Source organism: Dromiciops gliroides, chromosome 3 (assembly GCF_019393635.1).
Source record: "Dromiciops gliroides isolate mDroGli1 chromosome 3, mDroGli1.pri, whole genome shotgun sequence".
NCBI classification, from domain to species: Eukaryota; Metazoa; Chordata; class Mammalia; order Microbiotheria; family Microbiotheriidae; genus Dromiciops; species Dromiciops gliroides.
Window position 1 is genome coordinate 282889003 of NC_057863.1, and position 16319 is coordinate 282905321.

General features: G+C 35.9%; 1 protein-coding gene across 1 annotated transcript in view; it reads left to right on the plus strand.

Annotated features, from left to right (window-relative positions):
• The window catches only part of CFAP47 (cilia and flagella associated protein 47), an 849402-nt gene that overhangs the window by 25183 nt on the left and 807900 nt on the right, over positions 1-16319 (plus strand). Inside the window, 1 exon segment of the mRNA XM_043993472.1 lies at positions 11012-11067. Coding sequence (XP_043849407.1) covers positions 11012-11067 — 56 coding nt within the window.

Consider the following 16319-nt stretch of genomic DNA (forward strand, 5'->3'; position numbering starts at 1 on the left):
TGTAAGAACAAAGGGAAAATCTAACATGGAGTTGAAAGAAAGGGTAAAGATGAGAGGATACTGAATATACTTCTTTTTTTTTTTTTTTTTTTTTTTTGCGGGGCAATGGGGGTTAAGTGACTTGCCCAGGGTCACACAGCTAGTAAGTGTCAAGTGTCTGAGGCTGGATTTGAACTCAGGTACTCCTGAATCCAAGGCCAATGCTTTATCCACTGCGCCACCTAGCTGCCCCCTGAATATACTTCTAATGTGACCTATTCATCCAAGGCATTTTCACCAAAAAATGGAAAATGGAAAAAGGAAAAGATAGAGTGGTCAGCAGTAATTCTCCTTTAGAATAATCTTATTTGCCAAATGTTATGATTGGAGAATATTATGATAACGCCACTTCCTGAAGTATTTGAATAGTATGGTCTACAAAAAACTTGGAGAAAGACCAATGAGGAGGTGAAAGAAGATGAGATCCTGAACTAGGGTAAATGGCCATGTGAGTGGAGAAAGGAAATGGATGTAAGAGATATGTTGAGGTGAATTTGGCAAGACTGGGTAACTGAATTGGGAATGTGGTTTGAAGGATAGGGAATAGTCAGTGATGGCACTTAAGGGCCATGAACTTGAACAGCTGGAAGGATTGGTTGTGCCTTTGAAAGAAATACAGAAGCAAAGCAAAAAAGGACCCTTAAAGCTCTTTTCTGAAAGCATTTTCTTATACTATATGTTAAACTCACATGAGATTACTTGATAGATGTTAGAAAGAGATAACTTTGTTCAACAATCCTCTATCATTGAGGAATAAATCAACATGCTCACTAATGGTATTTGCCATTGTCATAGAGGACATCTTGGGCAGAGTCTGAATAGAAAAGGGATAAATGGAGAAGTCCTTTGGGACTTGGCTAATAATCTTGTGTTGATTCCATTCAGCTTTAGAATACTACAAGACGTCCTTAATTAGATTCTTGGCCATTTCAACTCAATTTAATAGTTCCCACAGAAAACAACCCACCACCATTACCACCACCACCACCACCACCACCACAGGATGAAAAATTCCCATTATCCAGACATGATGTGGGAAGGATAGCCCATTGAGTTAGTCCAAATATCTTGAATTGGCAGCACAGATAAGCAATGAGCTGATCTTGTAATTGAATAGGAGGAAGAGAGCAGGCAAAACTGCTTTTCTTTTCTTTCTTTTGTGGGGCAATGGGGGCCAAGTGACTTGCCCAGGGTCACACAGCTAGTAAGTGTCAAGTGTCTGAGGCCAGATTTGAACTCAGTTCCTCCTGAATCCAGGGCTGGTACTTTATCCACTGTGCCACCCAGCTGCCCCCTAAACCACTTTTCAAAAAATTTACAGTGCTTTATTTCTTTTCCCTTTTTCTTTTCCTTCCTCTTTTCTCTTTAAATTTTTCTTTTTTTTATCATGAAGGATTATGTTCTGGGAGGGGGAAGACTACAATGGGAAATATGACAATTTTTAATGATCCCAGGTTTCTTCCTGACAAAAAAACCCCTGTCATATTAATACCAACATTTTCTGAGTTTGTATATGTGGGATAACCTACACAGCTAGACAATGATTTGGGTTCATAGTTGAACAGCCAGAAGAGACTGGGCTGGATTGTCTTTGGGAAATTTCAGAGTTTCTTTAATGACCTCATTTCCCATGGAAACAAGGCTTATCTTTTGAATATTGATACTCTACCCACATGCTGCATGGTAGAGACAAAGCATATCTGACAATTATAAATGAACTTCACACAGAGAGCATTGGAGAGGCACATGGTAGATGTTTACAGGTTGCAACATATAATTTACGAAATACTAAGAAAAACAGATGTAAAAATTATTGTTGTTCATTCTTCATTCTTGAAGAGGACCAATGATATAAGGAGAATGAATTGGATTTAAGTGAGGTAGAGCTGTGCAAAGTCATCGGCCTCTCTCTCTCCTCCAGAGTCATTGGAGTCCAGTGGCAAGACAAAAGTCAAGAATACTGGTTATGTCCAGGCATAAAAGATACCATCAAGGCAATGCATGACAGCAAGAGAAGATGGGAAGGTTAGGTTGAGGGATGACAGATGGACAGCTAGAGTTTTCTACTTTTAACCTTGAAATATTATGAGAAAGAAAGGCCCCAAGCACATTGGGTGGACACGATATGACAAGCTCATGGGAAGACCTGGACAAGAGGCAAAGAGGAAGGTCAGACCTGAATGCATTGCTCCCTGCCTTATTGGAAGGAACTCTTTGAATGCTTGATTATTCTCCTTGTATTGCTGCATGGTCCCAAATCATGTAACACCACAGTCTCTGAGGAATAAAAGATGTAGGTGACCCAAAAGACAATGGAGAGATTGATAGCAGGCATAAAAAGGCAAGGCACATTAGCAGTAATGACTTGTGTAAAAAAAAAAAAGTTGCATTAAAGGGATTATTTAAGAAATGTATGATCATAAAAGATGATGGACTAGTCATGTAGCAAAGTAAAAGTATTAATACCTTATAAGTGGTAAACACTTAGTAAATGTTTGTTGAATTTAGGATGGACGTAGCCTGGAAGATGAAATGGCATCATGGAATTCAGTTGCCTTTCTTTTGGAGCCAAAAGAACTACAGTGATGTACATACATTTCTTTGAGGAGGGTCTCCAGTATGTTGGGAGAATTTTCCATGGAGGATTTATAGGAGGAGTCATAGAGAGTAGAAAGTTAGACAGAATTTACATTTGGTTAATTTTTCTAGTTATTAACTTAATTTAAAAAAATTCTTGAATTTCTGGTGTCAAGATGGCAGAGTGAGGAAGGAGCCCTCCAAAGGCCTCCCAAATTCCCCTCCAAAGAACTAGAAAATTACCTCGGAATTGATCTAGGAGCAGGGAAACAGCCTACCAGAATGGCAGGAAAGGTCTGTCTCACTCAGATGGGAGGAGAGAGAACTAAGAACAATAGCAGCAGCCTGGTCTTACAGTAGGAGGCCAGAAGCAAGGCTCTGGGCCTGGAACAATCCACTATCAAGTCCCCACCTTTCAGTAAAACAGTATACCCGTAAGCAGGTGAGCATTATGTGCAGCTCAACCAGGCCCCACCCTAGAGACCCCACTCCCAGCACAGCAAGGCCTTGACCTCATTGCTGACAGGTAATGAAGTCATGTTTTCATAGCACCCCCTCCCTTCCCCCAGTCATATCAGCAACAAAATTGCTCTTCCAGTGTCTGCTAGTAGACGGGCCCTGTTTTCATAGTAACCCAGCATCAGAGCCCCACTTCTGGGACAGACCAGCAGCTAAACCCCACACCAAGGGGAGGTCAACAGGGAGGTCATACCCTCAGTACAAGCCCGAAGGGAAGCCTACACTCCAGAGAAAGCAAACATCTAAGCCCTGAAGCCCAGTCAAAACCAGTAGTAAGACCTAGAGCCCCAGCATAAAAAGCTTGGGACAGTGTAGGACCAGAGCCCAACTCTCACATAAAAATACCGAGTCACAAAAAAGGAAGAAAAATGAGCAAAAATTGAACAAAATAAGAGTTTGACTATAGCAGGTTACTGTGGTGATAGGATCAGGACATAAATTTAGAACAGGACGATAATGTCAAAATGGTTACATGTGAAGCATCAAAGAAAAATGTAATTTGGTCTGAGGACGCAAACGTATTCCTGGAAGAGCTTAAGAAGGATTTTAAAAAGAAAATTAGAAAAGTAGAAGAAAAATTGGGAAAAGAAATGAGTAATGCAAGAGAATCATGAAAAAAGAGTCAATAGCATGGGAAAAGATATACAAACATTTACCAAGGAAAATAACTTCCTAAAAAATAAAACTGACCAAATGGAAAAGGAAGTGCAAAAGCTCATGGAAGAAAATAATTCCTTAAAATTAGAATTGAACAAGTGGAAAAATATGATTATGAGGACAGCAAGATATGATAAAGAAAATCAAAAAAAGCATAAAACATAGAAGAAAATGAAATTTCTCATTGGAAAAATAACTGACCTAGAAAATATATCCCTGAGAGATAATATAAGAATTATTGAACTACCTGAAAGTCATGATAAAAAGAGCCTGGATAACATCTTTCAAGAAATTACCAGAGAAAACTGCCTTGATAGAAGTAGAGGGTAAAATAAAAATAAAAATAATTCACTGATCACCACCTGAAAGAGATCCCAAAATGAAAACTCCCAGGAACATCATAGGCAAATTCCAGGGCTCTCAAATCTAGGAGAAAGTATTCCAAGCAGCCAAAAAATAAACAATTCCAATATTGTGAGGCTGCAGTCAGGATTACACAGGATTTGGCAGCTTTCACATTAAAGAACTGGAAGGCTTGATATAATATACCAGAAGGCAAAAGAGTTCAGATTACAATGATGAATCACTCAGCAAAATTGAACATAATCTTTTGATTTATTATTTTTTTGCAGCACAATGAGGGTTAAGTGACTTGCCCAGGGTCACACAGCTAGTAAGTATCTGAGACCAGATTTGAACACAGGTCCTCCTGAATCCAGGGCCAGTGCTTAATCCACTTTGCCATTTAGCTGTCCCTAACATAATCTTTCAGGAGAAAAATGAACATTAATGAAATAGAGAACTTTTAGGTATTTCTAATTAAAAGACCAAAGCTGAATAAAAATTTTGACATCCAAATATGAGGCACAAGGGAAACATAAAAAGATAAAAAAAGAAACAAGAAAGAAAATATAAGAAATTAAAAAAAATTAAACTGTTTATATTTTTATATGGTAAGCTAATATTTGTAACTCTTAAAAGTTTTATTGCTATAAAAGAAATTTGAAGGAGTATATATAGATGGAGGGTGTGGATAAAAGGTGACTTTTAAAGTGATACTTCAAAAAAAACAAAATAAAGGGGTTCAAAAGAAAATTCCACTGGAAGAAGAAGGTGGTGGGGGGAGATAGATTGGAGTAAATTATCCAATGTAAAAGAGGCAGGAAAGAGCTCTTATGAAGGGGATAATTGGGGTGGTCGTGGCAGGCAATCCATAAACCTTATTCTCATAAAAATTGGCTCAAAGAGGGAATAATAAACCTAGTTGTGTATATAAATATATCTTACCATATAAAAAAAGGAATGGGGATAAAAGAAGGGGGAGAGGAGACATAGGAAGGAAGGCATAGTGGGGAATGTGGTTATGAGAATTAAAACACTTGTGAGGAGGGAAAGGGTGGGGGAAGTAAGAGAGAGAGAGAGAGGGTGATAAACAAGTGAAAATTGCATGGAAGGAAATGCCAAGTTAGTTATAACCATAAATGTGAATGGGATGAACTCACCCATAAAGCAGAAGTGGATAGCAGAATGGATTAAAAACCAGAATCCTACAATATGTGGTTTAAAGAAACACATTTGAAGCTGAAAGATACAAACAGGGTAAAGGTAAGGTGCTGGAACAGAATCTATTATGCTTCTGCTGAAGCAAAGAAAGAAGAGATAGCAATCATGCTTTCAGATAAAGCAAAAGCAAAAATAGATCTAATTAAAAGAGATAAAGAAGAAACTATGTCTTGCTGAAAGGTACCATAGACAATGAAGTCATAGTAATACTAAACACAAATACATCAATGGTATATCATCTAGATTTTTGAAGAAGTTGAATGAGTTACAGGAGGATATAGATAATAAAACAATACTAGCAGGGGAACTTAACTTTCCCTTCTCAGGACTAGATAATTCTAACCAAAAATAAGAAATAAGTTCAGGAGGTGAATAAAATTCTGGAAAGATTAAATAGGATAGTTTTCTGGAGAAAACTGAATTAGAATAAACAGGATATACCTTTTTTTCTCAGCAGTACATGACACCTCCACAAAAATTTACCATATATTAGAACATAAGAACCTCATAACCAAATGCAGAAAAACAGAAATAATAAACACATCCTTTTCAGATCATAATGCAATAGAAATTAAATTCAGTAATAGTCAATGGAAAGAGGGGTTAAAATTAATTGGAAATTAAATAATATAATTCTAAAAACAAATTGATCAAATAAATCATAGAATAAATTGATAATTTCATTAAAGAAAATGACAACAATAAGACAACATTTATGGGATACAGCCAAAGCAGAATTTAGGGAAAAATTTGTATCTCTAATTGCTTATATCAATAAAATAGAGAAAAAACAGATCACTGAATTGGGCACACAACTAAAAATACTTGAAAAAGAACAAATTAAAAATCCCCCATTGAATACCAAATTGGAAATCCTGAAAAATCAAAGGAGAGATTAATAAAATTGAAAGTAAGAAAGCTATAGAACTAATAAATAAAAGTAGAAGTTGGTTTTATGGAAAAAAAACCCAACAAAATAGATAAATCATTGGTTAATATGATTAAAAAAAGGAAAGAAAAAGAACCAAATTACTAGTATTAAAAAATGAAAGGGGTGAATTCACCACTAATGAAGAGGAAATTAGGACAATTGTTAGGAGCTATTTTGCCCTATTATATACCAATAAACTAGACGATCTAAACGAAATGGATAAATATCTACAAAATATAAATTACCCAGATTAACAGAAGAAATAAAATACTTAAATAACCTAATATTTGAAAAAGAAACTGAACAAGCTATCAATGAACTTATGAAAAAATCCCCAGAACCAGATGAATTCACAAGTGAATTATACCAAACATTTAAGAACAAGTACTCCCATACTATATAAAACTATTTGGAAAAATAGACTAAGAAGGTGTCCTTGAAAATATCCAACCATTCTGGAGAGCAATTTGGAACTATGTCCAAGGGACTATACAGCTTTGCATACCCTTTGATTCAGTAATACCACTGCTAGGTTTATATCCCAAAGACTTCCCCAAAAAGAGAAAAAAGACCTATTTGTAAAAAAAAAAAATATAACAGCTCTTTTTTGTGGTGGCTAAGAATTGGAAATCAAAAGAATGCTTATCAATTGGGGAATGGCTAAATAAGCTGTGGTATATGATGGTGATGGAATATTATTGTGCTATAAGAAATGACAAGTAAAATGATTTCAGAAAGGCCTGGAAAGACATGTATGAAATGGTGTTTAGTGAAGTGAGCAGAACCAAGAGAACATTATGCACAGAGATAGCAATATTGTTTGATGAAGAACTGTGAATGACTTGACTATTCTCAACGATACAATGACCCAAGACAATCCCAAAGGACTATTCGATGAAACATACTATTCACCTCCAAAGAAAGAACTGATATTGATGGAACCGACTGAAGCATGCTATTTTCACTTTCTTTCATTTTTTTCTTTTAATCAAGTTTTCTTGTACAAAACAACTAAAATGGCAATGTTTTACATAATCATACATGTATAACTCATATCTGATTGATTGCTGCTTCAGGGAGTGGGGAGGAGAGGGAAGAAAGGAGGGATAAAAATTGGAACCCCAAACTACAAATAAAAATATTTATTACATTAAAAATTAAGTTAAATTAAAAAAAATATGTGATAGGTATATTAAAAAAAGTGTCTTACCAAATACCTTTTATGAGACAAATATAATGCTAATACTCAAACCAGGATGAGCCAAAACACAGAAAGAAAATTAGAGACCAATTTCTTTAATGAATATTAATGCAAAAGTTTAAATACTAGCAAAGAGATTACAGCTATATAGTACCAAGAGCATACACTATGACCAGGTGGGATTTATATTAGTAATTCAGAGCCGGTTCAATATTAGGAAAACTATTAGCATAATTGACAATGTCTATATCAAAAAACAACAGAAACTCATATGATATCTTAATAGTTACAGAAAAAGCCTTTGACAAAATACAAGCACCTATTCATATTAAACATACCAGAGAGCATAGTAATAAATGGAGATTACTTTAAAATGATAATATATATTTTTAAAAGCCATCAGCAAGCATTATCTATAATAGAGATAAGCTAAAAATCTTCCCAGTGCAATCAGGGGGTGAAACAAGGATGTCCCTTATCACCTCTATTATTTAATATTGTACTAGAAATGTTAGCTATAGCAATAAGAGAAGAAAAAAGCAAAAAATTAGAATTGGCAATGAGGAAACAAAACCATCACTTTGTAGATGATATAATCTTATACTTAGAAAATCCTAGATAGTCAACTAAAAACTACTTGAAATAACAACTTCATCTAAGTCACAGGATACAAAATAAACCCACATAAATCATCAGTATTTCTATATATTACCAATAAAGTCCAACAGCAAGAGATAAAGAAATTCCATTGAAAATAACTATACAATTTATGGGATATTTACAGTACCTTATAGTAAAAATGGGTTATGCATTTCCAAGTTTCTAAATCTTTTCTGTCATCTGTACCTTCTACAAAACTCCCTCAAATTTCCTATTTAACTTCTTAGGCTCACCCATGATACATTCAAACCATGATGGTAAAAGTCATGATGTAGAAGGGATAACTATATATCCTTTTAAAGATTTGTGCTCTTTAAATGATCCACATTTCAAAGCTACAAGCAAAAGAGTACACACCTCTCCTACCCTGCCCCCTTTGCCCCACCCCCAAAGGCAAATAAATGCATATGTTTATGTACATGTCTCTGTCTTGAGCCCTTTTTACTCCTCTCTCACATAGTGACTTAATTAGTTTCCATGAGTTTAATTCTTATCTCTATACACATAACTACCAGATTTATATATCCAGATTTAATTTCTCCTGAGCTCTAGTTCCATGTCACCAAGGTTGCAACTTCTGTATTATCCTCAGATCCTAATTCTTACCCCAAATACGCAGACAGTTTCTTAATGTTATTGTTTCTACCTCCACACAATTGATCACCTCCTTACCCTCTCTTCGCTCCTACACAGCCACTACCCTAGATCTGGGCCTCACCCCATCTCACTTGGACTCTCGCAGTCAGTATCCTCCTAATTCATTTCTCTCCTTCAAGCTGCCCACTCCAATCTATTTAGACAAACTGTTAATGTGATTTTTTCCTCAAGCAAAGATTTAACCATATGTTCTTCCTCCTTCTCCTCCTCCTCCTTCTTCTCTCTCTCCCCCCTCCATCTTTCCCCCCTTATCTCTTCCCTTCCCCACTCAGTAAATTCTAGACCTCTCCTTTACCACTAGGTGTAAATATAAACCCCTCCGTCTGTCATTTAAAGCCTTTTATAACTGGATCCCAACCTACCTTTCCAGCTGTATTCCATAGTATTCCCCTTGACAAACTCTGTGATCCAGTCAACCTGTCCTCTTACTGTTCCTCAGAGATGACACTCCATTTTCTATAGGCATAATTTTGTGGTGGTTTATTTCCCTTGCCTGGAATGCACATCCTCCTGACCTCAGCCTCTTAGAACCCTGGTTTCTTTAAAAACTTGGTTTAAGTACTCCCTGTGAATTAATCCATTCTTAATTTCAATAGTTAGTACTCATTCCCTACTCCCCCATCAGCTGTATGTCTGTGTTATAGCTAGTAGGTATGTATTCCTCGTATCTTCAATAGAAATTTAAGCTCCCAGGGGGCAAGGATGATTTCACTTTTGTTTTTGCATCTCCAGTGCTGAGGACATAGAGGTATTTTAAAATGTTTGTTGATTGACTGATGGATTATAGGTAATAATAATAATAATAGCTAACACTTATATAGCACTTTCTATGTGGCAGGCATTGTGATAAGCTCTGCAATTATTTTATTTGATCCTCAACACAATCCTGAGAAGCAGGTGTGATTATTATCCCCATTTTATAGATAAGGAAACTGAGGCAAACAGATTTACCCAATGTCAAATAGTGTCTGAAGCTGCATTTGAACTTAGGTCTTCCTGACTCCGGGTCCCAGGATTCTATCCACTGCACCAACTTGCTGCATCATAATATTTCTTGATTTGTTTCTTATTTGTTTATGCAATGTACAGTGTGGTCGTGCTGGTAAATGTTTATCACACTGACTCTTTGAAGACATAGGACACACTTAAGTTGAATCTACAGTATTCACTTTCTTAAGACTAGATAATCAATCATCACTTTCTTAGCATCACTTTCTGAAGACTAGATAATCAACAAAACAATCACATGCTCTGATCTGTAGCATTTTTCTAATGCTGAAAATTTAACACTTGGCTCTCAAGAGCCAGTTGGAGGGGGCTTCATCATATCCCTGACTGACTGTATGATAAGAATGATTAAATAAAACCCACCAGGACCTCTACATTCCAATGAGGAGTGTGTTCTCTAATGACATTTGGGGCAACTTGATATTTATTTCAGTAACATGATCATTTTCTAAGACCCTTTTCAGCATGCTTCTTTTGGACTCATCTTTGGGATCAGTTTATAAACTTCCCAGGGGAAAAAATCAGTGGAATGATGTATCATTACATCTATTTTCTTATTTAATTCAGCCAATATTTGCTAAGTTTTTGCTATAACCTAGACACCAGTTAGATCACCCATGTCCTTCATTAGACTTAATACCAAGGTACTTCTGGTCATTTCTAAAAGTAAAATTTGCCTTTCAATGATGAAAATTTGCTGTACTGCCAGATTTCAGAAAGTATGTTGTAAAGGTTTTAGAAGATGATTTAAAAATATAAGGACTTTGTGGAGTTTGTTTTTATTATTGACTTTGAGCCTTCAATACTTAACATAGCATTTACATGGAGTAGGTACTTAAACTGTTTATTGAACTGAAGTTTTTTTTTTCAAATTTCATTTGACAACATATATAGATATATAGTCCTTCTCTATACAGTATATAGAATACATAATAATGTCAATACTCTAAGGTATCTAGTTTGAACGGGGCAACGCAAATTTGTATAGTGTAAGTTTTATGTTTGAATAAACAAAACCATAATTTAACCATTTTATAATTCCAACTCATAATTTGAAATTTCTATCATTGATTTAATAGGTTTGCAAGAAATGAACATAACTACTAATAGTAAAGGTCTACTTTTTCCCTTCCCTAGGTTGGATTCCATGCTGTCATTTGGAAAATTGAGTCACAAGTTTAATTTTGGCACAATCATAGTAATAGTAAAGCAATTTGTAAGTCAATTAACATTGTTAACCACGGAATAATTCCAGGTAAATGTTTGCTGTCATCTAAAATTGCTTTAACATTTTGAAAGTGAATGTTACTTGAAACTTCCAACATGTGTTAGATTAATAGGTCTTCTGATTCATCTTAAAAAAGGTCCTTAGATTCTGAGAACAATTAAATTGGCCTTTTATAATAGCTTAATGGACTTGTTGCATCAAGACTCAGACTGAAATTTATTGTGAGGAAACCTAATGTAATGTAATTCCTGTATCCAGAAACCTTAACTTGTAATTTTTCTTTTTAAGTTCCTAGAAAAGAAGCCTCCATAGGTGTTTTTACTACTATGCTATGGCCTAATAGTAGCAATAAAGCTGTTGTATAAGTTTATTACAGCTGTATATAGTTTATTTTTATAGGGCTCCATTTAATGTAATTTTAATTGCTGATTCATGAGTCTCTAGAGATGAGATGACTAGGGGGTCTCTTGTTGCAACCTTAAAATGCTTATATCACAGTTTTAGGATCTCCATTAGATTGGACAGCAATATTATCAGGCTCTTTGCTTTTTGGATCTTCTAGGTAGCTCCTAAATTGTAGCCAATACTGCATTAATGATAATAACAGTTCTACTCACATTTATAAAGCAGGTAAAGGTTTATAAAGCACTTTCCTCACAATGATCCTGTAAAGTAGGATAGTATATTGTTATCTCTGTTGTACAGATGGGGAAACTGGGTTTCAGTGAAGTTAAGTGACATACTATATGTCAATGGTGTCAAACTTAAATAAAAACAGAGATCAGTATACCTTACATATGGATCTCTGAGGGCAGCATATTGACTTGATAACTTCATGTTGACATTAACTATGTTCTATTGTATTACTTTTTGCTGGAGAAGAAAATGGCAAACCAGTCCAGTATCTTTGCCAAGAAAACTCCAAATGGGGTCACAAAGAGTCAGACATGACAAAGGATTGAACAACAAATTGTATATTTATTTTGTTAAACAATTCTCAATCATATTTTCATCTGGTTCCTCCTGCACTCAGGAGTATTAGGGAAGGTGTGTTTGACACTTTTGCTCTACATTGCATGACTAATGTCTACAGGCAGGTCTTTCTTGATTTGAAGTCTGGTGACGTGTGTGTGTGTGTGTGTGTGTGTGTGTGTTAACATTTCTTTTAATTTAAACAATGTAAATGTAGCGTTCGACATTATATGAATACTAGAGAACCCTCTTGTCTCTGACTTTTAGTAATGAGAACTAAAGCAAAAAATTTTTTTATCATTATTTCATTTTGTTTTGATATTGCAGATAACTTCTCAAAAACCATTTAAACCAGACCCAACATGTACATTTATCCAAAGTAGTTAAGCAAAACTGCCATAATGGTGATTGGGAGCATATACAAGTTTCATTTTGTATTTGTCATTAAGGAAAAAAAAGACAGATTCCTATATAAATGCTATAAATGCAGAGGCTACTCACCTCACAAGCTGTCTCACTCTGATTGGCATGGGAACTTTGATCTGCTCCATTTACAACCTCATCCAGTTTGTTCCTCCTTATGCAGTCTGGTGACCCTCTGATTCTGGAGACTCACCATATGAATATTGAAGTTAGTATAGATACCTGTTTGGCTTAGCCCACTGCAGTTCAGAACTCCTGAGCTCAAGAGATCAACCACTGTGATCCTCCTCTGCAGCACAGAGTACAGGCATATATATGTGTGTGTGATCACTTCTTAAAAGAAAAAATAAGTTTAATTTTAATAATTGAGTAGCATGGGGCAGCTAGGTGGCACAGTGGATAGAGCACCGGCCCTGGAGTCAGGAGGACCTGAGTTCAAATGCGGACTCAGACACTTAACACTCATTAGCTGTGTGACCTTAGGCAAGTCACTTAACCCCAATTGCCTCACCAAAAAAAAATTGAGTAGCAAATTATTATATTTCATCTGAGTTTTGTTACTATTTACTATGTCTTTATATTTTTATAATCTTGCATATTGTTCCTTAGGTTGTTTGCTTAACTGTAGTCTCTTCAGGTCTTGCCAGGTTTCTCTGTTCTTCATATATTCATCATTCCTTACAGCATGATAAGATTTGATTAGCATGGTTAGTTCAGCTGCTCCTGAGTCATTGGCACATATTTTCTTTCTAGACTCCTTTGCCATCTCAGGTAGTGCTACCATATTTTTGTATATATGGGCCTTTTTTTACCCCCTTTTGGCTTGGTACAGTGGATAAAGAACCGACCCTGGATTCAGGAAGACCTGAGTTCAAATCTGCCCTCAGACACTTGACACTTACTAGCTATGTGAGCCTGGGCAAGTCACTTAACCCTTCTTGCCCCGAAAAAAAAAAAAAAAAAAAAAAAAAAAGAATCTCACAAGATGAGGTATTTGATAGACCCACTGAGGTACTGATGAATATTTAATACAGTGAACTCCATTACTTCTTCTCCATTCCTTTCCCATAATTTTAATATCTGTATAAATCCTGTATCATGACTCATATGTTCTTTCTTTTTTTTTTTTTAGTGAGGCAATTGGGGTTAAGTGACTTGCCCAGGGTCACACAGCTAGTAAGTGTTAAGTGTCTGAGGACAGATTTGAACTCAGGTACTCCTGACTCCAGGGCCAGTGCTCTACCCACTGAGCCACCTAGCTTCCCTGACTCATATGTTCTTGATTGGCCTTTCATTGACTTACATTTACTGGTTCTTAATTTCAGTAGTTGTTTCTTTGATTTTGGTAGAATTACTGATTTTCTATTGACTTTGAGAATGCCCACATGATGGTTACTTATGCCTAGATTTCTGTTACGGATGAGCTAGTCTTGCATTAAGACTTCTCCTTTTAAAAATGAGGAGGCATGTTGTCTTCCCATCTTTTGTCTCTGTCATACATAGAATTATGTCAACAAAATAGCAGTGCTGGAAGGAACTTCAGAGATCATATGCTTCACCTCATAACTGAAGCATAAATCCCTTACATTATATACCTGACAAATGACTGAAATGATGTCTTGTGTTTTCCATAGCATTGTGCTTGAAGCCCTCCATTGCACTTATTACCCTTCCTTATGTTGTAGGAATATCAGTCCTAGAGCAAAGATGACAGCATGCTTTAGATTACTTTCCTTTCCAAAAATTTACCTTAATTTCCAACCATCCTAACTTGTGCAGACTTTTGTTTAAAAAACCTATTTATCCTCATTTATTCTTTGAAAAACCAGTATTATATGCTTTTAATAAATGGAAAGGTTAAGTGATATTGTATATTAGAGATGCTTAACATTAAGCACTACTGCTGTGCCCAGGGACTATGTTCATCTTCTTGCCATTGGTTACCAGGTCGAAGAAATGCTGGAGTAGTTGGCAGGGACCCCTTCCCTTACCACCAGTCATTTCTCACTAAAAGATCAGAAGCTCCAAACCTCTATATATCAGAAAGGGGTCTCCCAGCCTGGACACATTCATTTGGTATTTAGTGCCCATTCACCTAAGATCAAAGAATAACAAGCACAGAAGAGGTCTCCAAATTCAGGATCACACACCTTGTCAGGAATAGGATTTAGCTGTCACCTTGCTTATGGCTACATGGTGACTGGGTTGAGGATGGGTGAGTCACTCTTTCTGTCATCCATCATGAGAAGCAGCTCATAAACGTCCCACAGCCTGGAAGGGAAAAGAAGAAATGAGGCAGAGTTCATCTTTAAAAAGATTCTATGTAGTCAACAGCTTTTATGTTTTGGTGGCCAGATTTGTCACCCAAAGTAAAAGTCTCATCAATGAGTTACATGCATGGTCAGAATTGAGAAGGGCAATATTGCATATTGCCCTGGATAGTCCCCATCATACTATTCCTCTGGTTAAACATTTGCTGTCCTTAGCAAATCAGCTGAGAGTGCAACTGGCACATTTGAACAGAACCTTAATTTTGGAAAATTTTCTGAGTCTCCTAGGGAGGCCGAAGCATTGTTCTCTTACGTTCTGTGGACAAAGGAGTCTCAAAGTCCAGATGGCACACTTCTTATATAATCTCCCTATGTTAATATTTTTTTTTTAGGGAGGACCCAGGAATACCACATCCTGTGAGCCTAGAGATCATGCCCCTTCCTCTCCTCACCCCAATCCCCAAATATAGTACATTTTTTCAAGGCTTATTAGGGGTTAGTTACTGTCTGCTTAGTATAAGTCAAGGGTTTGTCTCAATCTAAGCAAATGGAGGAAAAGAAAAACAGCAATTAAAGAATTAAAATAATGTGAACAACTAACAAAATTGGATAATAGGAAAATGAAAAAGGAAAAAAACTAAAATTTTCCTCTCACAGAAAAACTCTAGTCCCAAATGAGTTTTTGGACCCTTTGCTGGGTCCAATGGACTAGGTTCATTATTCTCTTGTGACACAGAATTTTTAAACCTCTTATCCACATAAAACAACTCCCAAACCTTGACACAGACATCTCAAGATAAATGTTTATTTACCTAAAGTCAAAGAATAACAAACCCAGAAAAGGCAACCCCCAAACCCAGGATCAGGCTTGTCTGGCAGGATACAGGATTGAATTCTTCATGTGCCCACAGATGAGTGTCTGGTGGGGTGAGGGATAATGGTGAGTGGCTCTTTCTCCCCACCCCTAGTGGGAAAGAGCTCAAAATATCCTTATAGTCCAGAATGGAAGAGACACTGAGAGGAGGAGTTGTTTGTTTTTTTTTTAAAGACAACTTAGTTATTGACTTTTTTTGCCCCAGCAGCTGATGAGGGGTCATTTTTAAATTTCAAAGCACAAGAATCATTTAGCTCTGAGTAATATTCATGGTCAGTCAGGAGTGGCTATTTTGTATATACTCTAACTCTCATTACAGATATACACACTATTCCCATTTAGTATGAATATTAATTCTCTTGTTCTATAAATCAAGAAAAAAAGTTGGGCTGTAGTGTTGTGTTTATACTGCTTTTCTTCTCTTGGTTTATGAAATAGCAGTATATGTAAGCTTTTTATATTGTGAATATTCATTTTTTCATGTCTATAGTGACTGGACTACTAACTGCTCTACTTGAAATTCAAGACATTATAATATAGAAATTGTAATTATTGTTCACTTATGAATAAAACCAAATTGTTACACACACATTTACATATGTACACATATATATATATATATATATATTTATAAAAATTTTTCTTTGCCTTGACTTTGTCTTATTCTTAGAGTAGATTCAAATGATGGTCTCTCACTTTTGTCAGTTTTTTTTTTTTTGCTGGGCAATGAGGGTTAAGTG